Source organism: Seriola lalandi, unplaced genomic scaffold (assembly GCF_002814215.2).
Source record: "Seriola lalandi dorsalis isolate HSWRI2012SDOR001 ecotype SW California unplaced genomic scaffold, Sedor1 jcf7180002054318, whole genome shotgun sequence".
Taxonomy (NCBI): Eukaryota; Metazoa; Chordata; class Actinopteri; order Carangiformes; family Carangidae; genus Seriola; species Seriola lalandi.
Window position 1 is genome coordinate 411,239 of NW_019524871.1, and position 27,845 is coordinate 439,083.

General features: G+C 41.5%; 3 protein-coding genes across 14 annotated transcripts; 2 read left to right on the forward strand and 1 right to left on the reverse strand.

The window, feature by feature from the left end:
* Window positions 1-178: 178 nt before the first annotated feature.
* Window positions 179-9,401, forward strand: trim25 (tripartite motif containing 25). 10 transcript variants are annotated; one of them, XM_023406903.2, is made up of 12 exons: window positions 179-317; window positions 606-1,197; window positions 1,764-1,859; window positions 3,427-3,660; window positions 4,527-4,707; window positions 4,796-4,822; window positions 5,193-5,249; window positions 5,353-5,448; window positions 5,596-5,637; window positions 5,839-5,979; window positions 6,115-6,174; window positions 6,272-9,401. In XM_023406903.2, exons 2-12 carry the CDS (start codon window positions 613-615, stop codon window positions 6,802-6,804), a joined length of 2,052 nt encoding a protein of 683 aa, XP_023262671.1. In that variant the 5' UTR covers window positions 179-317; window positions 606-612; the 3' UTR covers window positions 6,805-9,401. The 10 variants fall into 10 exon arrangements, with proteins under 10 accessions (XP_023262671.1, XP_023262672.1, XP_023262674.1 ...); XM_023406904.2 differs by having other exon boundaries at window positions 4,527-4,695; XM_023406906.2 differs by lacking the exon at window positions 5,596-5,637.
* Window positions 9,402-10,387: 986 nt separating this feature from the next.
* Window positions 10,388-18,497, forward strand: LOC111655465 (E3 ubiquitin/ISG15 ligase TRIM25-like). 3 transcript variants are annotated; one of them, XM_087174137.1, is made up of 11 exons: window positions 10,388-10,508; window positions 11,020-11,704; window positions 12,294-12,389; window positions 12,513-12,746; window positions 13,268-13,436; window positions 13,531-13,557; window positions 13,656-13,721; window positions 14,512-14,715; window positions 16,193-16,228; window positions 16,734-16,769; window positions 17,882-18,497. In XM_087174137.1, the coding sequence occupies exons 2-11, from the start codon at window positions 11,105-11,107 to the stop codon at window positions 18,016-18,018; spliced, it is 1,605 nt and encodes a 534-aa protein (XP_087030263.1). In that variant the 5' UTR covers window positions 10,388-10,508; window positions 11,020-11,104; the 3' UTR covers window positions 18,019-18,497. The 3 variants fall into 3 exon arrangements, with proteins under 3 accessions (XP_087030263.1, XP_087030264.1, XP_087030265.1); XM_087174138.1 differs by having other exon boundaries at window positions 10,399-10,508; window positions 11,023-11,704; XM_087174139.1 differs by having other exon boundaries at window positions 10,402-10,508; window positions 11,079-11,704.
* On the reverse strand, window positions 18,312-27,207 carry dgke (diacylglycerol kinase, epsilon). Its single transcript, XM_023406883.2, has 11 exons — window positions 26,526-27,207; window positions 25,869-26,028; window positions 25,646-25,765; window positions 25,414-25,557; window positions 24,892-25,049; window positions 24,327-24,375; window positions 24,089-24,202; window positions 23,844-23,915; window positions 23,022-23,149; window positions 22,702-22,813; window positions 18,312-22,068 (listed from the first exon to the last, which is right to left on the reverse strand). Exons 1-11 carry the CDS (start codon window positions 26,975-26,977, stop codon window positions 21,847-21,849), a joined length of 1,731 nt encoding a protein of 576 aa, XP_023262651.1. The 5' UTR covers window positions 26,978-27,207; the 3' UTR covers window positions 18,312-21,846.
* Between the last annotated feature and the right edge of the window lie 638 nt (window positions 27,208-27,845).

Below are 27,845 nucleotides of genomic sequence, written 5' to 3' on the forward strand. Positions count from 1 at the left end.
TTTATGACATTTATCAGAACATGTTTGACTCATTCATTCAAACTACATATTTTGAAATGAATAGTCGTAAAGTAAAATAAAATAACAAAAGAATATAAAAAGATATCAAAGATTAGATATCCAGATATCAAACATTTAGCGAGTCACGCCCCGCCACGCCCCCTTTGCCTGAATAATGATGACGCGTTTGGTATCAGTCTTGATATCAACGGTTGTACTTCACGGCACCGCCACAGATAGTTGGAAGCTGAAGTAGGTCAATACCAAGCGACTCGGATTACTTTACCCTGCATTTACTGCACGCTTGAGGACTCAAGGTATTGTGGGACATTTGTCTTAAATATATCTTTTTACTTGCCGAAACATTGGTCATTGTTGTGGATCACAACATGAACGTCAGGCTCGGCGTCGCACTGAATGTTCAAATCTTTAGAAACGTTTATTTACATTTTACACACACATTTTTTATTCAACACTGCTATTTTGCCAGTTAAATACACTAAAATTAAATAATACCGTCGACATTAACAGTACATTTTAATTTCGAAGCGCTGTAGTTTCGTTTTCGTGCATTTCACAAGTTAAGTTTCGTTTCTCTCTCGCAGCCTCATCATGGCCGAAATGGTTTCTCTGATGAGTCTGGAGGATGAGCTCACATGCAGCATCTGTCTGAGCACCTTTGACTGTCCGGTCACCACCCCCTGCGGACACAACTTCTGCCAGGACTGTCTGCTCGCTACCTGGAAGGAAACGTACAGCTGTCCTCAGTGTCGGACCCACTTCGCCACCAAACCGGAGCTGAAGAAAAACACGGTCCTGAGCACCGTCGTGGAGACTTTCAACCTAAGGTTGAACAAGAACGAAGAAAGCCTGATTAAAGAGGAGAAAAAACCCGAGGAGAAGATGGTCATTCGGTGTGATACATGTATGGAAGCAGAGGCGTCCCAGACGTGCCTTACCTGCATGGCCTCTTTCTGCGAGGAGCACCTGCGTCCTCACCGGGAAAACCCAATTTTCCGTCTCCACCAGCTGAGCGAACCTGTCGGTGACCTGTCGGAGCGCATCTGCCCGGACCACCACAAGCTGATGGAGCTCTTCTGCAGCCAGCATGGCCGTCCAATCTGCAGCCTCTGCCTTCAACATGTGCACAAAGGCTGCTCCTTCACCTCTCCTGAGGAGCAGAGGAACCTGAAAGAGGTCTGTGTGTCAAAATACTTGGTTATCTGTAGTGGTATCTAGCCATACTGATAGTTTTGGCACAATTTCCTACGTTTTGTCATATTCATCTTTGGGTTCTAAAATGATTTGTTTGTTGTGCTCAGGGCATTTAAAATTGTGTTTTTAAGAAAATCAATAACAACTTGTTTTCCAGGTACAGTGTTTAATATTCTGACTAAACCACAGAACCATTCACAGATCTAACTGGGCAGAATATATTGTTGAGAGCACTTTTTGGACTATTTTTCTAAAATACTCACTGTGAAACAAAATGTCTGTTTGTTTGTATTTGCCTTGCTCATTCAAAGTATTATAGAAATATTTTTTCTCAAGTGTGGCATTTTAAAATGATTTGTCAAGATTTTTGATGTTTGTTGAGGCCTGACAGACACCCACACTCTGGTCTTAAACTTTATTTTTCACTTTCAAAGTTACCACTTAACACAATCATCTCACAGGGCTCTGTGGAAAATAGACCATGACCTCCTGTGAACTGTGTGTCTCTGTTAGAATAACTTAAATGTGTCATGTGTCTGTGTTCATAGTCTGACCTGAGGGACAAGTTGGGTTTGCTGGATGAGAAGATTGTGAAGAATGAGACTGTTATAAATCAAATGAGGGACATGCAGAACAAGTTGAAGGTAAGTCTCACCATTTGTTTTGAAATGTACTGTACTGTAATCCAGATAAATACCAATGGGAAATTAATGGCCTGAAAGCCCAAAAGCGTACATTATTACATTATGTCTTTATATCTTAAGATATACCTTAATTGATCCCCCGTTTGCTAAATTTAATTTGAGCACAAGGGCATGTTGTTAAATTAAAGGAAAAAATGTCCATAAATATTTATACATTAGAAATGAGTTTAAAAAAAGATAAAATAGGAATAGAATATACAATAAATTAGATCTATCTGTGAACACATGTGCAATGTTTGTGTGTAAGCCAAGAATGTTTTGGCAGGGACATTTGTCTGGCTGAATCAAGTCAGCCTTGACAAATCAAGTGTGGCGAGGTTAATGTGATGTGGCAACCGGTTCTTGGGTAACAACTGGGACGAGTGTTCTGGGAAAGATGTGTCAGTTAGACCATATTTGGTCTCTACCAGAAGGTGGTGTTGACTGTATATAAGAGTCATTTGCACATGTGCTGTGTGTGTAACAGTATCCTCTGTGTGCACGTTAAAAAGAGTAATAAAGGAGCATTTCATCAATCTCACTCTGCTACAGTTGTTTCTTCCTTTTTCATAAGATAGAGGAAATTTCACTCACAGCACAGTGAAACACCCAAGCCTCCTGAGAGACAACAGTCTGCTCTCTCTTCTCCTGTAGAGGGCCTCAGTGTTGTCTGACCAGTCCAGTTTATTGTTGAGTTTCACTCATAGAAACTTGTAGGTGTCCACCATTTCCACACCCATCATTATAGTGACAGGGTCAACCACGAGCTCCTTGGTGGTCTTTATTTTAGGTGGTATGGTGTCATTAAGCAAATATCCTTTTATTCTATGATTATGTTGCCTTGAAAACTCCCTTATAAAAAAAAATCTGCCTGTCAGCTGTCAGTCCAAGCTGTCACTGGGTATCGTTAGTTGGTGACTAATTGGTTAGGTAAACATGTCAAAGAATCTATTCCTTTATCACATATTCAATGATCTAAATTAGGAGAGATATTTAATTATAGACTATATTTTATCTAGGCAGAATTCTCCATTGGTGAAACAATGAAATATTTGGGTGCAATGATGAGTTTTTGTGAGGAAAGCCGGTGCTGTACTTGGCATGGAGCTGGACCCCCCCACAATGGTATCAGAGAGCAGGTAATTAAACAAGCTGCCCAACCCCAACCAGCCCTTCCACAGTGCTCTGGTTAGCCAGAGAAGCACATTCAGTGGCAGGCTGATTTCTCTTGGCTTTTTAATGCCTCCCCACTGTGCATGCAGCTGGTCCATGGTGGTCACTGAGATGGGCTGAAACCAGAGCTGTGTGCTTGTATATGAATATATGTAAAATATTGTTACGGTATCGGTACAAAAACCCAGGTTTCTTATTGGAACCCATTTAAAAAGTTTTGAAACCATACGCAGCCCTACCTGAGACATGCTGAACATTAAAAAATGTTTTTTATTACAAGGCTATTGTATTTTAATAAGTTGCCCCTGTATGAACCTGTCTCATTACTGATCTGTTCATGGATCCTCTCCCCTAGGACTCAGCAACCAACAGGAAGAAAGCTGTGGCAGCTGACTATCAGCAGATGCGGGACATGTTGACCCGAGAGGAGCGCGATAGTCTGATTGCAGTCGATCGAGAGATGGAGAGTGGTCAGACCAAACTCAGGACTCTCATGAAAAAGTTCACTGAGAACATTGACAACATGAGCAAAGCTAAAGAAGATATCCACAGTCTTCTAAGTCAGTCCCAAACACTGGCCTTCCTACAGGTGAGTTACCACACAATGATTATATAACTTGTCAGCAGTAAAAGCAGACATGATGCCCACATGCCTCATCTGCCTCATCTTAGATATCTGAAAGCTGATTTGAGTAATTTAGTATGGAAACGGAAAGCTGCATAGACAGTAGGGAAAACGCATGTAAATGTGGAACAATACAGCAAGGTTAGCTAGTACGTGATAAAATGCTCTGCACAGGTGAGGAATTGTTGTCTAACAAATGAAACTACATTCCTAGCTGAGTCCAACCTTAATCCACCAGTTGTTCCTATTTCTTTCTGCCTGCCTGCCCTAAATAACAGACAAAACAAAAACACTGAGATCTTCTTTTGCCAGCCTTCCTCTAACAAGACTTGCCTGCACACACATACATGCAGTATCTCAGAATTTGCACTGGAGTAAAAAACATTAATATCGATAGGGTCACATGTTTTCAAAACTATCTTTTACATTAAGTATAAGTTGAGCTCTGCATATTGTGACTACAGAGAACATCATGTCTCAATAATTTGCCAAGTTATATATTGTATGTAAACAGTTTGTCAGAGACTGACACTGGTCACTCCTCTCATTTTGTTGTGTTGTAATTGAAAGCATTTATTAATGAATTCAGTTAATTCATAATTGACCTGTTGTTGAGAATTCAAGATCACATGTGTCAGAAGGAGGATTTTCAAGTCTACTGATAAAATAAACAGATTTTTTTTTAAAGGCTGCAATAACATATTAATAAACATGAGACAGAACTTCAATCAGACAACTTCATTGATCATTCCAATGAGAGATAACGTACAGTTTTTGCCATCTTCCACATTATAAATTAATACAGCTTTATCTTGTTCCTCTGCTCACAGACCTCATTTACCATGCCCCCAGCCATAAACTTTGACCCTTACACCCCAAGAATCAACCTGGACTCCAAGAAGGTGATGGCGACACAGGCCTCTGGTGCTGCTCTGAAGGATTATCTGACAGAGATCTTTAAACAGCCTGTTGAGGCCAGAGTGCAAATGATTAAACCAGGTGAATATTCAGGTACATTTGTCAATTAAGCAGAAGTTTTAGCAGTTGAAGATGCATCAAGAAAGTATAGCGAAGTCAATAATGTTCAATTTTGTTGCAGGAATTAACATTGATACTGTTGCATCTGGTGAGTGTGTCATGCGAGAATTGGTGAAAACAGAAATCTAATCAAAACAATAATCTAAAGACATTTCTCAAATTGGTGCTGAATTGGGTGGTGATGGGATATTGGGGTAACTGTTTTAAAGTCATTTGGATAAAGATAAAAAATAAAAAGACAGGGGCGTCGTGTGGCGTAGTGGTCTAAGCAGGCGCCCCATGTGTCGAGTCCTGCATCGGACGGCCTTTGCTGCATGTCATTCTCCCTCTCTGCCTCCCCATTTCCTGTCTCTCTCTACTATCCTGTCCAATAAAGGCACAAAAGCCCCAAAAAATATACTTTAAAAAATAAATAAATAAAAAGACAGTTGTAATGACACTGTCTGGCATGTTCTCAGGTGAAAGAGCAGCCTCAGCATTTACACCTTGGAACCCTGGACGTCACCAGGAACCTGGTATGTTTGTCTTTCCAGCACATATGCTCTATGATGTGTGTAAAAAAAACTGACAAGGATTTATGAAATATGACATTTCATAAAATGCCTGTTCCTGTTTCAGAGTTTCAGTGCCCTTCAGGGCTTCCTGGATTTCCCATGTCCCACACTCCAGGTCCAGGTTCCCAACCAAAAGCAGGCCCAAAGAAGAAAGCTCCAAGTAAGGAAATGCCCAATTTTTAAGAAACTCAATCACCAGTTTATTGTTCAGTTTTTGTCGTAGAGAGGAGTTCATTTACGTTATGTTCACTTTGAAGGCTGCAGTTATTTGTCATGTAACACTTGAATAATTTACTTTCTCAATCAGCTTCCTACTCACACCAATGGGAGATGAACTCACTCTTCCAAAGTTAGAACAGCTTTTGTTTTTCCACTTTTTCCACAATTTGTCTTGATCGTCAAATCTGACTTTGCAGAGTGTTTTTGTTTTTTTGCTTGTTTGATTGTTGCTGATTTTCTTATGAATATTTAATGTTATAAAGTATTCACAGGCTTTAACAGCTCTGAATTTTTTTCTTCAGCTATAAAACAAATGTTTTTTTTTCTTTAGAACAAACCAAAAAACCTCCACAATCTGCTGAAGACATCCAGAGAAAAAAACTAGCCCAGTCAATGGAAAACCTGCGGGATTTTGGTGTGAAAGACAAACTCAGAGGCCGTCCTCATCCAGGTGAACCCAATCAGACACCAGGTACGTTGCTCCTGTTGCAGCCACAACATACAATTTTTTTTTTATTTATTTAATTTTTTATTTTTTTTTTTAACATATGCAGCAGCACTCCATTTGCCTGCTGACAAATGGCTCTTTTGTCGTCTTCTGTTGCAGAAACTACAGACATTCCTCCAAACATTCTATCTGCTGAAAAAAGAACCGAGCTTCTGAAATGTAAGTGTCTGAGTGTAGCAGGTATCTTAGTCTCATATGCTAGTAGCAACCAGGTTTGTTGTTTGAATGGTCTTTATCTTACTTCTGTACCTTCTAGATGGAACGGTGCTCACCTTGGATCCAAGGACAGCCCACAAACGCATCATACTGAGTGAGGACTTCACGAAGGCCTCTGTATCAGATGAGCACGCAAACTACCCCAACTGCCCTGAACGCTTTGCTGTCTGCTCCCAGGTTCTCACCTCCAAGGGTTTCTCTAGAGGGCGCCACTACTGGGAAGTCCGTATGAGCAGCAACAACTTCATTGGCATAGGTTTAGCTTATGGTAGCATTGACCGCAAAGGTCCCACCAGTCGGCTGGGCCGTAACGCTCAGTCCTGGTGTGTTGAGTGGTTCAACGTCAAGCTGTCAGCTTGGCATAACAGCAGCGAGACTGTGCTGCAAAATCCCAGTCCAAAGCGTGTAGGGGTGCTGTTGGATTGTGAGGGGGGCATGGCTACGTTCTATAACGTGGCAGACAGGGCGTATCCCCTCCACTCCTTTGTGTTCCCCTTTGCTGAAGCTGTGTATCCAGCTTTCTGGATTTTCTCAAGTGGCTCATCCATTTCTTTGTGCAAGCTGCAGGCATGAGGAGCATATGCACATATAATTACACACACACACACACACACACACACACACACACACACACACACACACACACACACACACACACACAACGAACCAAGAAAATAAAGGAATATGTTAGTGGTTATTCTGAAAAGACACATACAGCTTGGAGTGTCACAGCTGAAATGGATGTCAAGAGTTAACAGAGCCAATGTCAACAGCTATTACCTCTACCTATGCTAGCTGTGATTTACACCGGCAGAATTTGTGGTTATGAGATCACAAAAATAAAGCTGGCAGAGCGTCCGTCTCTGGTAAAATAACTTGCATAAACTGCGTCCCAAGTGGCTGTGATGCACTTACAGTTTAACAGAACACGCATAACTCACTGTACACTTACTGTACAGCCTGTTTATGCCAGTGTGTGCCCTGCATCAACTGTGCAGACTATTATACACTGTAGAATGGTAATGGATGTGAATGTTATCACACACATCAGTACCGTGTTTTGATATAAAGGCTGCATGTGAAAAAATCCTGATTGTTATGGAGTTAGTGTGGCTATCAAAGTTATAGGGTTGGGCGATACAGCAAATAATTTGTCACAGTAACTCTTGATATTGTGTCATGGTATGAGTCATTTCTGGTGACCTTAAAGATTCAGATTGTGAAAACGACTAATGGACAGCAAACAAAAAAAAAAAAGCTTGTCAGTATAAATTCTTATAAATCCTGCATGTGAAGTCCTGTTTGCTGTGGAGCTGCTGACACTCAAAAGTTTCCTCTGAAAGAGCGCTCATGTTTTCCATCTATCATACTTTATCTATCCCTGTTTGTGCAATTGTCCTTTCCTAAAGGATTGCCACGTGATTGGATAGAAAATCCGCTGTTTCTGTGATGCTATCTAATGTACACAAGCAGTGTTCCCCACAGACAACCTATTGAAGTGTCTCATTTTCATATAATTTTATCACCAAATCATTATATCATATCGATCAGTGAATATATTGTTTGTTTCACCCAGCCCTATATTCCTACTTCCTGAACTCTTTGACTGGTTTGGCGGATGAGAGAACAGACGTCACATAGACTCTGTTTGTATCAAGTTCACAGTCTCTTATTTTTTCCTTTTATACTTTAATGGCGTTTTGCCTTTATTGGTGGAGGTTTGATCCAGGAAATAATGGGTGGAGATAGGAAAGGATGATAAGCAGAAATGTTCCGAGGCCAGATTTGAACTTGGGATGTTATTTGCATGGTATAACCCATGCAAATAACAAGCTGTACATATTATATCTGTGGCAGGGACACAAAAACAAGAAGTCATCTGAATGCTCTGTTGGCTTTTCGTTAGGTGGCGGGAAGGTAGTAAGATGTACTGTGTAGTTTCACAGGGGGAAATTATTTGTTGCTTGATACAAAGTTTACCCCGGCGTGTAAGACGTGTTTGCTGAACCTTGGTGACATCAGTTACCGCGGCTCATTTCCTGATGTGGCACCACTGGAGTCCATCAGGTGGTAAAGTGGTTGGTCAGTGTCCATAGTGATCACTCTCAATCAGATGTAACGTGAGCGTGCTCGTCTTGCAGGTGCTAAAAGATGTGAAATGACAAACCATATGGGTGTCAAGCAGTATAGATCTGTCTACACAGTGTATAGTACATGAACAGTAAAGTTAGGCATTTGAACATGGTTCTCTTTGTTGTCTTGACAAAGGCGGTCTAAATACCAACTTCACCGCATTTCAGAGGCACAGAAGACACTGTTGTCCAGAGTGACTTAACTGATTTAACTGGTGAAGGTTCAGACATCGGTTAACTGATGGTTAAGTGAAAACATCTCTGTGAGATATTTCTGCAAGTGCACTTCATGTATGGGCCTTTTTTTGTATGAGGTTACATGCTGGTTTAAATAGGCACTATGCAGTGTTGCACTATTGCACAGAACGTCTGAACCTGAACAGTGATTTCCGCTGTTTTTACTATTTGCCGTTGCTTATCTTCACAATTGAGAGAGCTTTACCAAACCATAACGAGTGCCAAAGTCCTGATATTGTGTTGACACTTGTTGAGTCCTAAATAATACTATAGTGGTGTCCGTACTCAGTAAAATCAAGGAAGAGTTGTGTTATTGGCAACATTTGTCTTTATTGGTTATTGCTTCTTGCTTCTGTTTTTGGCTCGTAAAATGTATCATGGACCAACCGCAGACTTCAGTGGCTCACACATGATTTTGTTGATCTGTTGTTGATTGTACCGTGCTGATCTTCAACTGAAATGTAGTTCATTATTCTTTGCATCAAATATTTTCAAGCATTCCAGTGCATTGAATTTTACTCAAACTGCTGTTTGTTGAACCAGCTGTTGTATAATCCTTCATTGTTCAATTCATTGTTCAATTGTCCTGTGCTCAGTTTGTGAAACAAGTAAATCTAAGTGCTAGTTGATAGATTATTTCATATCTGTGTCTTCAGTGTAGTACATTGGTTAAATTTGTGAATATATGTGTGACTGTCTTAAAATTAAAAAAAAAAATTAATAGGTATTATGTTTAATATAACTAATATCTGTTTATTACAAATTAATGTGACTTCTATTAATAAATGTTCTTTTCTCTGAGATACTGTGTTCTTTTTAAGGGACAAGTGGTTTACAGAGCTCTCAAACATTTTAAGATATATTCTCTTTTGCCCTCTTTTCTACAGGTAACAGCATCAAAATTAACTCTCATAATGCAGCTGATAACTGATTCCATTGCAGCCTGATGAGAGACACACACACACACACACACACACACAAATTTGTATTGTATCGTCTATTGTTGTATTCTTTTGGCAGGGAAAAGAAATCCATAAATTAGTGTTAAAAATGCCTGAGCTTTGTGCAGCAATAGGCTGTAATAACAAGAAAAACGGATCTGTATTTTCTTCCCGAAAAGACGCAGAGAGGTAAGTCTATACAGGGATAGATTTTCAATCATGCCAGTCGCCTTGGCTTGAGGGAGGGGTTGAGGAACAACACCTACTTAGGATATCGGAACTGTGTCCCAATTCATACCATTGGTGCTGCCTGTAATGCGGTATCTTCTGTATAGAAGATCTTTGATGTAGTCTCAATTGGCTGCCTTCAGTCACTATTTCATACTTTTTCTATTGTCTGACAACAGAAACAGAAAAAAATGTTAATGAATGAAAGAACAGCTGTATTTAATATACTATATATGTGAGCAGAGAGAGGAGGAGAGAGCCAAAAAGATAAAGTGCTGAACTCGGCTGACAAATAGCCTGGACGTGGTCAAGCCAGGGTTGAAATTATGGGGGTGGGGGGTCTGACCCCCCTGATTAAGACTTGGCCCGCCCAAAAAGAGGGAACAGTTCAGACGGATTGAAACATTTATCCTATTTGCCTGTAATTGTAAATATTAAGATATAATTACCATATCCATGCGTGGATCTTTCTACAAGGATTCCAGACACTCCTAAAGTGGACCGTACTATTTCTAAACCTTGAAGTTAGCTGAACCAAAGATCCTCTATTCAGTTTCTACGGTTACGGTTTCTCTGCCGTCTCTGGCTGCACGTCTTCTGCCTACCACACTCACGTAATGACGACACTGTAAACATAAGTAGCAGCAGTTAAATATCTAGCTAGTTTGATACACTTTGCTTTCTTACCTTAAAAGTTTCTGATTTAGATTGGGACAAGTATCTACGGATGAATGCCAATGTAAGCTAGTTTCTAACTTTTATTTTAAGTAACAGTTTAACTAAGTAATGTTTGCTTGTTTCTAGCTTGTTTCTAACTTTTGCTCTAAGTCACAGTTTAGCTAACTAATGTTATCTAGCTGATAGCGCGCCCTTTCATTGCCAATAGTGGCTTGTGATTTCATTACCAAAATAAAATGTTTAGATAGTTTTGACACCAATATAGTTTATTTCTTTTTAATAGTCCTTTAGTGGCTGTGTTGCTTTAGTTACTTTTTTTTTTTTTTTTACCTTATATTAGTTTCTATAATAGGTCACCCCCTTTGTTTTCGCTCAGGAATTTAAGTATAATATTGAGGTACTTGTATGCAACTTGAGTAATTACATTTCGTGCTGCTTTATACTTAAACTCCACTAAGTACGTGCGCAGTGGATTATACATTATGGTCAGAACGGTATGGCGTCGTATTAATAAGAAAATAAGCTCAATTGTGAGAGTTTGAATTTTTCTGCTTTTCGCCAATTGTAACCAGAAGGGGGCTGACATCCAGTGGCAACACGCACTTCTCCAGTTAAGTTTCGTTTTTGTCAGTCGCAGCCTTACGGCCTCATCTGATCATGGCCGACGTGGCGGAGACTACGTTATCTCTGATGAGTCTGGAGGATGAGCTGACCTGCAGCATCTGTCTGAGCACCTTTGACTGTCCGGTGACCATCCCCTGCGGACACAACTTCTGCCAGGACTGTCTGCTCGCCACCTGGGAGGAGACCCAAAGATGTCCTCAGTGTCGGACACACATCCCCAGCAAGCCGGAGCTGAAGAAAAACACGGTCCTCAGCGCCGTCGTAGAGACTTTCAACTTGAGCTCGAACAAGACCGAAGACAGCCTGATTAAAGAGGAGAAAGAAGCCGAGGAAAAGGAGGATGTCATACGGTGTGATACATGTATGGAAGCAGAGGCGTCCCAGACGTGCTTCACCTGCATGGCCTCTTTCTGCGAGGAGCACCTTCGTCCTCACCGGGAAAACCCAAAGTTTGCTGTCCACCAGCTGAGCGATGTCGTCGGTGACCTGTCGGAGCGCATCTGCCCGGAACACAACAAGCTGATGGAGCTCTTCTGCAGCCAGCATGACCGTCCAATCTGCAGCCTCTGCCTCCAAAATGTGCACAAAGGCTGCTCCTTCATCTCCCCTGAGGAGCAGAGGAACCTGAAAGAGGTCTCTGTGTGTGTGTGTGTGTGTGTGTGTGTGTGTGTGTGTGTGTGTGTGTGTGTGTGTGTGTGTGTGTGTGAGTCATGGGTGTCACACAGTTTTGACAAATACAGTCCTTATGCTAAACTAAGCTAAGTGTTTGCCGCTGCTACATAAACCTAGAACAATAAGATATCAGCTTAACATAAATTTTTACATTAGACCTGTGGTTCTTAAAGTGGGGTCCAGGGACCCCCTTGACTCCTTGAGGAGGTTCCTGAAGGTCCCCAGCAAAGAGGGGAATGATTTATTTTCACTATGATTCCATCATATCCACCACTGTCTATTTACATAGGCATTGAAGAGGCAGCACTCCAAAGGGAGTGGTTGTAAAAGTAGATTTATCCAGAAAGAAAAAGTTCTTTGTTAAGGTCAGCTCATGCAAAAACAAGATCCACACTGATGACATCACAGAAGACTTTCACACTAGGCTGCTGTTCTAAATCAATTTTAGCAACATAAAAACATGTTAACTGAGAGTATGTTGCATTCAGATGGTGTACATGCAATTCAAAAAGCAATGTAATGAAGCTGTGTTTTATATCCGTCTTTGCAGTCCGAACTCAGAGACAAGTTGAGTTTACTGGACGGGAAGATTGAGAAGACTGACACCGTTACATTTCAAATGAATGACATGCGGAGCAAGCTGACGGTAATTTTTACACATTTCGTTTCATAAGAGTAGTTAAAAAGTGTGATGGCATTTACATAATGTCAGTTTGTCTTATCTGTTGACTTGTCCCTGTGTTTGTCTGTGGCTCCTCTCCTTACCTAGGATGGAGCAGCCAAAAGAAAGGCAGCACTGGCGGCTGCGTATCAGCAGATGCGGGACATGTTGGCCCAAGAGGAGCGGGAGTCCCAAAATGAGGTGGACCGTGAGCTGGAAACTGGTCAGGCAAAACTTCAGGACCTCATGAAGAAGTTTACTGACAATGCTGTACAGATGAGAAAGGCCAGAGAAGATATCAACGGTCTGCTGAGTCAGTCCCAGACGCCATCCTTTCTACAGGTGAAATGATCATTGTCGGAGATGAAGAAGAGGAGAGAGTGGACAAAGAATGTTTAGCCTAAAGACAAAGGACCCAGAATAAACTTTGCAGACAGAGATAACAACTGATGTCAATGATTAAAGGGCCCCTCTTAAAAAAATACAGGAATTGGCCTTTATGTAATTTGGGTGTATGTCATGTTTCATCACCACAATTCAAATTAAAGCAAATTTGTAGAATTTTAACTAGAGCTGCAACAATTTGTTGCTCAGTCGATCAACAGAAAATTTATTGGCAACTATGCTAATAATCAGTAAATTGTTTGTTTTTTTTTATCTACAAATTAATTGATTGAGAAAGGAATCAGGAAATGAACTATTGAAAATAATCATTAATTGTAGCTCTAATTTGAACATTTCTGACTTTGGCAGAAGACAGACAGGAGGAGAGCAATGGATGATGCTCTACCCTACACCTGTTACAGCCAACCAACAAAAACACACCCCATTCAAAACTATTTCCTTCCCCTTGTTCCTCACAGGCTTCATTCGACTTGCCCTGGGTTGTAAAGTTTGAGCCTTACATTCCCCGAATCAGCCTGGACTCCAAGAAGGTGACAGCGACACAGGCCTTTGCTGTTGCACTGAAGGAGCATCTGACAGAGACCCTTAAACAGCCCGTTGAGGCCAGGCTGCCAATAATTAAACCCGGTGAATATGCAGGCACATTTTTAGAGGGGGATTCTACATTTGGACATGTATTATGAAAGTATAACAAAGCCAATCATGTCCTATTTTGTTGCAGAACTGAACAGTGGCATCTACGCATCTGGTGAGTTTGTGTTGTGGGTATGTGTGTGTTTGTGTTTGTGTGAATGGCGAACTTTAAAGGGCTATATACTGTAAATACAGTCCATTTACCATTCACAGGTGAAAAACCAGCTCCAGTCTCTGGACCTGCAAGTTATGGAAGAACTGGATCTCAGCCAGAATATGGTACGTTCATCTCTATGAACTATAGCAAAACATCAAAATTCAGTAGCTATAAATATTTGAATGATGTTTGTGTGACATCATATGTGTATGATAAACATTCATGCATGTATCTTCACATGGAGTAGCTTTGAAATCCCAGAAAGCTCTCTACTAATCAGTGTGTATACTGAATCATTGAGGATAAGATACCTTCATAGCACCTACATGCTTTGATAGGGGAAAAAAAGAAGTGAAACAAGCATTTTCTGACACAAGACTGTTTGGAAACAGAGCAGTTCACTGTTAGATGAACGGCTGCACGCCTGATGTCTCCTGTTTGTACCTACTAGACCCTAGAAGTTTCTACTATGAGCCTGTAGATGTTGCACGTCCTTCTCTCCTTTAAACTCTAATGTAAATATGTAGAGACAATGTTTTAGCGGTTTAACCGTGGTATCTTGTTATCATTGGAATTCCTATTGACATTTATACAGGTTAAAAAAATAAATAAATAGATGGTGGATCCATTGAACCGACCCCACATTTTTCTGTAATGAACTAGTTTCTTCATTCTTTCTTGTTCCAATACTGGATGATCATAGAATGTTATGTATTTGATTGTCTTGCCAGGTACAGCACTAATTATCTTAAAGAGAGTGTTTGCTATTTAGATGGCAGCTGTACTACATGATTGTGACACTGATGATGGCTGGACGGTAGAAAAGGTTTTGTCTTGTGTAAATTAAGTGATTTCTTGTCATTGACCCTCCATGGTACAAAACAACATCTTATTTCATCCTCTCTGCTTCAGAACCATCAGAGCCTCCAGAGCAGAGAAGACCACCCAGGTCCCACAGTCCAGGTTGTCCACCCATTCAGCCATACTTCCAGCCGGTTCCTGTACCTATGTTTAACTATATGGGCTCACAGCCAGGCTGGAATCAATCCCAGTATTCACATGGCATGGCACCCAATTTTAATAGGGCTCCTCCCTTTAAGACTGGACAGAAGACACGTAAGTAAGATAAAAAACTGCAATCATACTCAAGTTTCAGACCCTCAGAAGTTGGGAGGGAGAAACTACTAATGCCCGCCTCGCACCAGACGACTGTTTATTCAGTTTCTCTCAGAATAATCTCAGAATAAAATCATAAGTTCTGCTAGAGCTGCGGCTCACTCCCGTCATCTAGACAGTTTGGTGTAAGGTGGTCGGCAGAGCTGTCTTCAGTCACTTCTTAATTTTATGTTGATGATATATAAAATATGTTTAATATTATTGTAAGTCATTAGTCTTGGTTCATACAAATAGTGGTTCAATGGTGTGAACACGGTCAACTTCTGCAACACCAAACAAGAAGCAGGAAACTGGGTTGATGGTGAGCAAGGAAGGCAATTCTGGAGAAGATGTGGGTCATCTGGTGTACGGCTGACATTAAACGCATAAGAGAGTCGAGGGTAATCTAATACAAGGAAAATAATTTCAAAATAAAACAGGAAATTATAAATACAAAGTTCCTAACTTTATATAATAACAATAATAATAATAATGATGATTATGATGATGATGTAGAATATCAAAGAACAAAAATGTCTTGGGAAAACGGTTTCCACGAGGAGCATGATGGGAAATAATCTCAAAGTAATCTAGTCTTGCAAATAGTGATCCTGGAAGATCCCCAGTCTTCACAAAATCCTAGAGTGTGAGACTAAAAACTCATTTAGTTATGACACATTGTCTTTAGATGTGAGTCTTAAGTCTTTTAAAAAAAAATTCAAAGTCTTCTTGTGATTGGAGTCATAAGAAAAACGTAGCCGGAAAAAAAGGAGAAAACCGTCTGCAAGCTCTTTAATGATCCTGAACGAGGCTGGAGACAGGAGCCACACACTCAGAAAACAAGTCCTTTGAGACTCGTACTGGTTGGTGTGACTGAACCGTTTCATACCATTGCTCACGTTGTACATTTTTCGGTCACTCATGTTATATTACTATAATTTTAAAGTTGGGGTACGAGAACTCCTTTCTCCTGCCATATATTTTTTATTATCTCTTGACGGTCACCGTTGAGCTCACCTGGAAATTGAGATCATAAATATCTGTTTTCTATCCAGTGAGATGTTCGAGAGGCCACTGTAAACTAGGTCTGCACAACATGTAATTTCAGTATCGTCATCATGATGTGAGCGTGTGCAATACTCACACTGCAGGATGTGCAGAGCTCGTTTGAGGTGCATTGTTTTACTGGAAATGTTCTGAGTCATCAGGAGTCATATAAGTAACAAACTTTATTTCAATCTGACAGATTTTAAGTCAAATATTTCACTTTGGATCAAAGTGTTGGATCTACAGATGATGGACTCGCCAACACATTCAAAGAGCTGCAGTGCGACTTCAATAAAGCATGAAGCATAAAAATGTTTTGTTTGCTTAAGTAAAACACGTGTGTGTCATGTATTTAAATGTTTGTTGCTGTTTTCATTTTTCTCTTATACAGACAAGAAAAGTGACACCAGTCACCAGCCGCCCCACGGTGAGTCACTTACCCTTACAGTCTTTTACAAACCTTCTTCTGAAATGTTATGTGATGAATATATTTCTTTTTGGTCATGCACACTTATCACCAACATCTTAAGTGTACATGGATTCAATGATTTTACAATACTGACATACTACAATCTGTCAAATAATACAATAGGCTCTATATAACACCAGATAGATGGATAGATACTTCATTTATCCCCTAGGGGAAATTGAAGTGTCCGGCGGCTCATTACTAGTAATAATAATATTTAATAATAAACAATAATAGTTCAGTAGTCCAGGTCATGGGTCACTGTCTTTGGCTGAGGTGTTCTACAGCCTGATACTGAGTATCTGGACTATTGAACTATTATCTGCTGAACCTCTCTGTTCTGCAGCGCAGTGAGCTGCTTCTACTACCAACTCCCATTAAAATGTTTTGTTTGTATTAAGTCAAACAAATGTGAGTCATGTATTTAAATGTGTGTTGCTGTTTTCATTTTTCTCTCATACAGGCAAAAAAAGTGACAGCAGTCACCAGCCGGCCCACAGTGAGTCATTTACCCTTACGTTCATTTGAAAATGTTATTTCATGAATATAGTTTCTTTTGGTCATGCACACTCATCACCAGGCAAGGTCGACGTATTTCTCCGACTTTATTGACATAATAAATATTTTATATTCCCATAAATACATTGATTTATTTGTGGCGACCAGCCACTATTAACCGCCATGTTATTTTCTATTTGTCATTTATGGCCACACTGCTTCTCTGTCCTCTGCTCTCACTGCTTTCTGGGAGAGGCGGGGCTGCAGGTACACAGTGCACTTGCACACGCACACACACACACACACACACACACACACACACAAACACGACAACAACTACTACTGAGCTTTGCTGTCACTGCAATGAAAAGTAAACGACCAATAAGAACTTTATCAAAATCACCTGTTCAACAAGCAACAAACAGAAAAGAGATATTTTCATCCATCTTGTCTGAATTCTCCTGGTGTCTTTTACACAACATCGCGCTGGTTAAGCTAACAGCGAACACTACAACGAAATCTGTCTGTATGTAAGTTTAACTGATTATCTTAGTTTACCATGAATCTTAAATGGTGGCAGATTGTTGTAAACTGAGCAACTGGTTGAAACACACCAGAACAATTCAAATCCTGTTCTGAATTTGTGTTCTGAACTGTTTGGCTAGTTTGACGTGTGTTGTTGTTCTGAGTTTCTCAGATTAATATGTTGTATTAGTTTAGTTTGCCCGGTAGTTACCATGTGTCACAGGTTTGGCACCTGCCTGTCTGCAGCCCCGCCTAGGACAACAGTAGAGTTATGGACTGAAATTCACAGGGAGCTTTCCAGTTATAAAACTACAGCTTGTTATGCTTGTCATTACCCTGCATTACCTGCATTACCTGTGCCAGATGTTGGCAAACTTTTGAAGCTGTCTGGTGAGGTGCGTTAGTGATCTGGCTTTAAAACTTTCAGTAATAACCACAAATTCAGGTGTTTCCATAGTTCTAATTCTACTTCAGCTTGATAGAATTCACTTCAGTTTGAGCGCACAATTCAAGTCAGGTTGGCGAGTTTATATCTCTTAGAATAAGGACAAACTATAAATGAAACCTTTCTGTATATTTTTCCTTCAGAGCAAGATAAAAAGAAACCCGGTACTCCAGGTGGAAATAAACCAGGGGCAACAGGACCTGCCAGGAAAGATAATCCCAAAGGTCATCCTCCTTCACAGAAACCAGCCGGACACCATCCACGGCCCAAGAAAAATTAGTCCTGAAACGAGGGACTGTAAGATATGTGCATCATAAAAATGTAGAGATTATCAGTCAATCACACAGTAGGAAATGATACTATCCTGTTGCTTAAATCATCAGTATACACGCATGCATCGACCTAGCCTTTGGCACTTACTTGCATTACTTTCTATTTTGGAAATGAACACAACATCCATTATTCAGCTCTCTTGTGCTCAGTGTTTGTTACATTGATAAATGATTAACACATCCTTAATTACGTCAGGGTCACGGCTTTATGATTAATTTAATTAAAAACAGAGACATGAGGTTTATATATGAAAATATTTATGGGAATGTCTTCAAATTCAAAATGTTGCTTCATTACATTCAGTTCAATCAAAATCGGTTTTTGTCACCTACAGTAGCAAATTCACCAAAACCCTCTTTCCCACCATCTTTGTAAACAGCTTCGATTTACATGACTGTTACCAATAAAAGCTTATTTCCTCCCAGACACAGTTCCTCTGTATTTACCTTTGAGTTCAGCAGAGGCCACATCAGGCTTCTTCTTAGGACCATGTCGTATGAAATCATGTTTCCTGCACATTCTCATCAGCCTTCAGGGTTCTTATTTTTACACATATGACAACAAAAAAAGTAAGCGTATTCAAATATATATTAGTAATAATGAAAGCATTTTGGTACACACAACATAGTGAAAGGTGAGGATCAACTAGATTTTGAATGCAGAAGCCGAGTGCTAATGGTCTGATGTCAGTCAAGGATAACAATGTGACAGTTTCACTCACTCTTGCCAAATTGAGTCTATGAAATACAGTTGTATATCTGCCGCAGTCTAACAGGTAACAAACTGACAATATTCAAAAGCACGTATAACATCTCGGTCACGTGCCTCCACCACACACAGTAAAACAAGTAGAAGTCATTAGCCACGCTAGCAACATATTTGTTTTACGACACGGTGTTGGTATTGTTAAATCCTTATCACCACTCTGGCAGTGCCAGAGAAAAAGCCATGTTACATAATGTCACAAAGGTTATCCACTGTGTTTTTGCACATGTCACTCAGCTTGTCAGGGTACAGCGGTACACTGTCAACTTCCAACAGTTCAAAGCTGTCTTCATCAGGTTTTGATTTGACTTCTATGGAGCATAACTCCTTAGGTTTAATATATGAATTCCTTATGAAGTTGCTCTGCTGAATATATTAGCAAACAAAAACCTGCACACTACCTGCAGATGAGAAGCATCTTTGGCATTCATTTGATTGATTGATTTGAATTGGCAGAAACATGCCGATCTGACAAATCTCTATCTAGCTATTTTGGTCTCTATCATCCCCTGGCTCTGATCTACACAGCTACTCTGTCTTTGTGCCATTTGTGGTGGGCATATTGTTGCCTAAGGGTTGCCTAAACAGTTATCTTCTGCTGCTGCTGCTGCTGCTGCTGCTGCTGCTGTGCTGCTGCTGCTGCTGCTGCTGGAAACAAGATTAATAAGAGTAGATATAGAGAAGTTGCAGGCTATAAAAAATCAGTTGACAGATGCTAAAGATCTCTGGGAATCTGAAGTTAGTGATAATTCTTTCTGGATTCATTAATATGAGCAACCAACATTACATTACACATACAAACCTAAAAATATTTATAAGTTTGGCTCTAAGCGGCTGCAGACTTGTGTGCCGAAAGGGATGCAGTATGCTGATAATAATTTAGCATATTAGCATGTTATCTAGCATTAATCTCAAACTACAGCTGAGGCTGAGAGCAATTGTGTTTTGGAGTATTATGTCTTGAACTGAAGTGTTTGATAAGCCCAAATAAAATACTCAATATTCAACAAAAATCATCAGGATTCATTCTCTAGGGACCATCAGTATCTGCACCAAACTGCACAACAATCACTCCCGCAATTACTGACATATTTCACTCTACAACAGTGTCTTGACCTAGAGCCATGCGGCTAACGTGGCTAAGAACCTGACAATAAACCCCAGTTACATTTAAGAAAATTCAGTGCAACACAACACAAGACAAACAGGTCTGGTAAAGATAGAGGATAAGGTAACAGGTCAAACAGGTGTCCTTGAGCAAGAAGACATTCACCAAACAAACAGAGGGTGATGACACCATGTGGCTTGGTTACCTGCCAAGGAGGTGCATATTTCAAAAGCATAGGCATCACGCGGCAAAAAAAAAAACTGATCCCTGTTCAGCCTTATGAGCAGCAGGTTCATTGGAAAGCATAAACTTACATTCTACAGACTTTTCTCATATGGCTGTGAGCAACACGGAATTCTGCAATAAACAGGACCACCTCAAATCGCAAATTAGCTTCCATACAGACAGATGACCTCTTACACACATTATGTAGAATGCAGGAAATATGCAACCAATAAAACTCAACAGGTAGATCAATGTCCCGCGAACACCACACATAAAAGTACATACATGTGATGGTGTTAATATGTAGCAGTAGAGGTTTGAGCAGTTGATCAACTCTCCTTGACATGTCTGCAGAAAACACTGTCTTTAGTCGCCACCTTGTGGTGACTGTGGTAAAACACGAATGCAAGAAAACTAACATAACACGACACAGAATAATCTCATCAGCAGTCATCACTATCGGTAGAAACATTGTGGTTTCATGTATGTAACCTACATCCTATGCAGTGTAAGGTATTTATCAGCGTAAGTGCCAAAACAGTGCAACACAAATTATGTCAACAGGAGGAAAGAAGAGGGGAAAAGACAGAAAGGATCCTCTAAACAAGATACTTGGCAGAACTTTCAAAATAAACCTCAACCAGTCGGCGTGTTTCCTGTGGCTCTTACAGCAAAGTTAAATTTAGCTTCAAGACTGTATCTTAGTACAATCCAGTAGTTTGGCGAGCTACTCGAGACAGTGCATCATGAAGTAAACAAACCAACATCAAACGTCCAGTGATTGACAGAACATTACAGGTGTAACGGAGCCCTTGCTCCATAGAGATTCTCAGACCTTTTGGCCTACGTACACATTTCAAAGTCTTACTTTGGATGACAAATGCAGGAGACACTAAAAACTACCAACATTGATGAGGAGGCCGAAAGTGGAATTTAACAGATATTTTGTGCAGTTGAACTTTTCACCCAGCACTCACAATAACTGGCTTCCAGAAAATGTGTTTGCTGTGTGTTGTTTGTGCTTTTTGTGTAATGCAATTTCATTAATGGACAATAAAGCTTTGCATGTAGCGTCCACTTGACACTCAACAGTACAGTACTGTTCTCTCCTGTGTTACAGCATCACCACCTGCTGTTGGTGTAGACATGGCTTTGAGGGGGTTTTTTCAATTGAACCTGGGCAACTTGTTAAAAATGGCTCACTGATACCTGCAGGGCTGCACTAGGCATTCAATTGTAAATACAGTGTAATAAATACATTATAGTTGAGTAAAGATATCTATGGCACAAGGGATCAGTGCAAATAAACAGCAATCTTTCTCCATAACATTCTCCTCCTCCTGACCGTCCCGCGTGAGGGGGACGAACTGCCTGAGCTCTGGGTTACAATATATGTGGAGTGTGGAGGTAAAAGACCGAAAACAACTCCCACCAGCCCAATAACAAACGAACCTGTCTAACCCCTGCAGTCTCTCAGAAAAGATCTGAAACAATCACAGGAGAAAATAATAAAACCTGTTCTCACCAACATGATTTGAGGAAAAAGTGTGTTCAGAAATCTTAGAGGAGGATGACTAGGTGCCATTGCAGATGAGGGATTAATAGAAACTGGGCTGAAGAAAGAAGACAGAAACCTAAGATAAGAAGAGCTTCAGACCACATGATGTGTGGGGTGGGTCATGCACAGGCGGAGGCCGGCCCTGGGGGCCTGGGCGAGTCATGAGGGGTGGGGCTCTCTGTCTCAGAGGCGCTGGATTCGTCGTCGTCGTCGTCCGTCTGCTCTGTGCTGTGATACAGCATGAGGGCCTGGGTCTTATGGGTGATGGTGATGGTGCAGGGGCCCTGCGCCCACGGCTCACCGTCCACCTGCATGGGCATCTTGGAGCTCTTGAGAACCAGCTGGAGAGGAGTGACATACAGTATGCCAAACCATTAAGTGTCTCACCAACTATGTCAGCCGTTACCACCACATTTCTCCCTCATGTGATGCCTCTGGTCCGTATTTTGATTTGCAAAAGCTGGACAAACTTCTGTTGCCATGGCTACAACTACATCCAACAGTACCATTTTACAATATGACTACCTTTATAAAGGATTTATAAATGGTTTATAATTAGGTTATTATTAATTTAATAAATAAACAAGTTATAATACAGTTTTCATACATTGATGCAGGCTCACTATTTGGCAAGATCAGGTTAATGCTTACTACTCATTAATCTTACTAATGAGTTAATACCATTTATAACTGGTAAAAGCAGCCTTATAGTAAAAAACACTTTTTTAGTGAGTGATTTTTGTCCTAAAGGGCTTAAGATTACAGCAAGCAAAGTATATGAGCACATGCAGGAGCTGAGTGGTGTGTGCTTAATCAGATTAGCTCAAATTAGATTCTCAAGTAATGGCAGTGAAAACTAATTTGAACCCACATTGTCTTTTTCCACACCCACTTACTGAGGTAAACAGGAAGCATTGCAGCACAGCTCTGTGTACGTGCGTGCGTGCATGTGTGCATGTGTGTGATTGCCTCACCCTGACAGTGTGGGCCTGTCCCAGTCGTACAGGGTTGGCCAGCTTGACCTGGATCTGTGCACAGTGGAAGGAGCCAAACACACCCACCACCTCCAGCAGGCCGTCGTCCAGTCTGCAGGGTGAGACCAGAAACAACACTGCTGCTCACTGTTAGTTGCTATGGTAACCTGGAGCACTTGATACAAACATTTGAGTAAGGATTGTAAGAGATTAGAGATTCATAACTACAGATAATCTTTTGCTTCTATGGGGATTTTGTCTCTAAACACTGATTCTCACGGTATTATTCTCTCCAGTTGTCCTGCAGGTGCAGGTCTTACCGTGTGGGGGGGCAGGGTTCATCCCCCATACCCTCCCAGAGTCTGCAGCCTCCACCCCAGTAGCCAATGTTACAAACTATGATGCCCTCCAGACTGGGGAGGGCCACCCTCTCCCCATCCAACTCCAACTGTGGTGGGAACACACACACACACACACACACACACACACACACACACACACACACACACACAACCACACACACACTACTGATCATTTTCATTAGGGCTGCACAATGCAGTTGAAAATTAGCCTGTTGGCTAACACTGGCACATTTACAGAAAGGTTAATTAATGTGCACTGTCCTTTTCAAATAAATGAGAAAAATGAATCGAAATATTATTGAAAACACAATATAGTCAAGAGCAATATCCAAATCCAAATCGCTGCAATTTTTTTGATAGAGGTAAAATGTGTCACAACATACCATAAATGTAGCATTGCGGAACATGCTTCTTTGGTATGAGCACCAACAAAAATCACATCATCATCATTTTTATATTTCTTTCAGTGAAAATGAAATGCCAAAATAATTGCAACATGATTCTTATTGCATATGGTTCAGCCCCAATTTTCAGAAACTACAAAAGAGTAACTGTCATTTCTGAGCAGGCCCAGACAGAATGGAAACACATGCAATGTTGTTACTGTAGTTTGTTAATGGCATTTTTTAACCAAACAAGTCAAGCAACAACAAATTCACTTGCAGAGTGACAGCTCTGTAAGAAGCAGAGCGCAGGGCAGACGTCAGTGATTCTCAGCCAAGAAGACCACATACGTCGGCTGCTTCCATGACAGAATTAGCAGGAACAAAACTACTGTACCTCAATCCTCTTATCCAGATCCTTACATTCCTGCACTAAACAGTCTTTAGTGCCGTACAGGAAATATACAGCCTGGGGAAAGGGAAACGTAGACATTAATACAAGCACTTTGTTTCTCTGATGTTTCTGACCAAAAGGAAACAGACAGGTGACACGTTCAGAGGCCATGCCTTTGCATTAATATTCAAACTCAATGCAGTAAAAATTTGCACATGATTCATGTTTTCAAATGAAGTGGTTCAGACCTTGTTGATGATGCGGCTGGAGAAGAAGGAGGGTGTTTTCTCACGGTGTGTGTGGAAGTTCAGCGCCATCAGAGCGTCTGGTCCCACAGAGAAGTAGTTGTTCATGGACAGAACCTGAGGAAGACATGGAGTAGACAGTGTGTTACTAAGTGTGTAAATGTGCAAATTGTCATCACTTCAATAATAAATTACTAGCAACTAAAAAGAAAAGTCTAAAACTCATCAGAGACTAACGCACCTTTGGTTTACGAAAGTAGAGGCCTTTTGAAGCCACCTGCACTTTCCATCTGAAAATAATGATGTAGATAATTAGCAGGAACAAAAGAAACACAATCTAGAAATACCAAGGCCATGAGTCCATGTCACCCAATGAAACCCTGACCCCTCGGAAAGAAATGTATGACCAGGCAGCAAAAACTAAGTCTGTAAAAAATGTAAATTTTATTTTATTTTTCATTTAATTGTTTTTCAGTTCAATTGTATTTTCTCTGACTTCTATTTCTCTAGGTCTAACTGCTGTAAAATTGAACTACACCAAGTTTAACTGGAACCCAAAAAAACAGAAATTCCAAGAAGAAAAATGAAGGTAATAGCACAGATGACGTGAACATACACACACAAATTCCTCCAACTTCAACTCAAGACTTAATGCCAGCAGGAATTTCATCACAAAAGATCTCTGAAGCTGTTGACATGTCAAACGGTCCTCTGAGGCTTCAGACTGAGGAACACTGCATAAAAACACATCTGAAACAGAACAATTTATAAGCTGATGGAATAATATCACACTATCAAAGCCCCACCTGTCCATTTTGACCACCTCGGCATCGAGGATGTTACGGAGAACCTGTTCCACAGGGATCTCTCCAGCATAACCTGCACCCCAGCCCAAAGTGTTGGAAAGGTCATTTCCTGTCCCCAGGGGCAGGATGGTCACCCTCGGAATAAACTGGTCTTGGCCCTGACACAGGAGAACGTAAGAGCAGTTATTTACACAGAGAAGTGGTGACACACAGGTGGAGACAATGAGTCTGCCCCAAACACCCACACTTGCAGCATTGAGCACTAAAGAGCGAGTTCACGCACCTCCAGGTAACAGACTAGTGTGCCCCAGTGAGCTCTGATAAACCTCCACATGCTTCATGGGAGCTTGAGCACTCTGGCAATTACTGAAAATACATCACACAAGCAGCCACTTTAATACTCTCTAATTCTTCAAGTGTGGATAATGAGACAGACCCAAAAATGAAGAAAGAGGCAATACTACATTTCAAACAGAATTAAATAAAAATCCCTCTCATTGCACACAGACAGCCCCATCTCACCTTTAGCTTCATAGTATCGATAGCATCCAGAACCCAGCCAACCGTGCCGTCACCTCCACACACCACCACCCGCACACTGCCGGGGGGGAGCAGGGTGCACAGCTGGAGGGCTTTGGAGGGGCTCAGCTCAGACAGGTCAAACACCTGGAAGACAGAGGAGAGGAAAGACCAGTTTCAGTCATGTTTTATGCAGAAAAAAAGTCAGTGTGACCGACATAAGCTGCAGACTCACCTGCACTGGGTTGAGGAGGGTGCGAAATTCTCCAAGCAGAGCCTCCCCCATGTTGTTGCCACTGCGTGTGTTAGCCAAGACCAACATTGGAGTCCAGCCACTGCCGCAGGAAGACGCCAGCTACAGAAACAAAAGCACATAACACCAACGTTTCATATGTCAGGTCTGGGACATCACAGAAAACACACTGTGACTCCAAACAGCCCCGACAGACCCTCAGCACCTTGCTGTACTCGTCCGGGTGCCTGCGGCGGAGTTTGTTGACACGGTAGAGGTAGTGAGGAGGGATGATGAGGCTGTGGAACTCGCCCAGGTCACACTGGTCTGCGTCCTCAAGGCTGTCCATGCAGTCGTCGTGCACTGTGGTCTGACACCACACACACCTGAGGGAAGGGCAGAGGGACACCAGCCTGTTAGAGATGTAATAAAACACACAAAGCAGGTCCTGCTGACGGGAGCAAGCTAGCTGCAGGGGTGCTGGTCTGTCTCTGACACTGACCTCTGACCTGTGAAGGTGGGCGGGGTGAAAGGGTCATTTAGGATTAGTAGAGTAATTTATCTGACAGTGTGAGATTATACCAGCTAGTGCCTGCACTCCCACAGAGCAGCAGCAGTCCATTAGAGTAAATTAAAGACGGATTAAAATGACGTAGTGACGTGCAGAGCAGCAGCCTTTCGTGCAGGGAACTGGATTATTATTTCTATTATATCTCACAGGTATGACAGTGTTTAGGTGACCTTCTATGAATGGAGCTCATCAGGCAGCAAAAACACCAAAACCACATCTCTTTACGCACAAAAGCAGCGTCACATCTGCTGGACACACACTGAAGTGGGTCTTCCGCACTTGTGGCTGCAGCTGCAGAACCACGAACGCTACCTGAAGTCGCAGAGCTTCGGCTGGGTTCCACACTGCTGTTTGCACACTGCACAGTAACTAGCGAGGGGGACGTTTCCGCGGACCCAGCGGTGCTCCATGGCTCCATCGGGGCTGCAGGGGGCCATGATCTCCTTGCAGGGTAGGCTCCGGTCGGCCCGGCGCAGGCACTGCTCGTCGGCGCACACGCTGCAGCAGTCGCAGAAAGCCCCTTGCAGGATGTGCTGCGAACAGACGCAGCAGTAGGTCGGCTTGTTGAAGAGGTCTGTGTAGTGCCAGCCGTGTTTGCTTTTGCGAAAGAAATCCTTCATGTGCGTTTTCCGCTTGGAGCGCTGCGCGCTGCACCACAGCGTGATGATGACCGGGACGATGACGGCCAGAGAGGTCCAGAACAGCAGCGTCCACTCCTCCCGGGAGCCGCAGTCGTCCTGCACCTCGTCCCCCTCCTTGTACATCGCTGCTGGACGGTGATGCTAATGTGCGGAAATCAGTAAAATGTAAACAACAGTGACAGCAGACAGCACGCGCTCCACGGTTCCCCTGCGACTCTCATGTTCACACACACCAACAGGACGCTGCCGCTGAGCTGAACTGAAATATTAAGATTTTACATTAAGAACAACCAGCTGTAAACAAGGAGACGGCGATGTGACGTTGAACCCACGAGCTACCTCGCTAACTTAGCTTCAGCAGAGAGTGTTTACATGTGAAGATAATTCACCCACAGGGAAAATGCGCAGGCGCTCAACAGTGCTGCACTGCCGCAGAAGCCAGCTGTGGAAGAAGTATTCAAATCCTTCTAACCCTTTCACTTCATCTACACATGTACACCTCTCAATAATAAATACTCCACTACAAGTAAATGTCCTGCATTAAAAAAAAACGACTTAAGTAAAATTACAGACGAATTAGCAACAACATCCACACAGAAAAGGAAAGGACCTCTGTCTGTCGGTGTTGGAAGACACTCAGATAATTTAAGTGCAATTTAAATAAAAATGCAAAATAATTATCAGCTAAATGCACAGACTTTGCACAAAAAAAGCATTTGTGTTGCAGGGAAATGTCCCTTGTCGCTGAAATATTTTTATATATGACATTATTTGATTTCTTATTACGGATGCATCGATGTGTAAGCAGCAGTTTATTACTGTAGCCTGTCAACCACAGAAGTAGTTTAATCCAGTGGTTCCATGGGAGTCAGACTCCTTCAAAGTATAACAAGGTAAATCTGAGCGGTCATCAGATGATGAATGGTTCTGACACACAAATCTGTTTTCCGTTTTTACACTTTAATATTTGCTTCTTTTTTTTAATTGGATA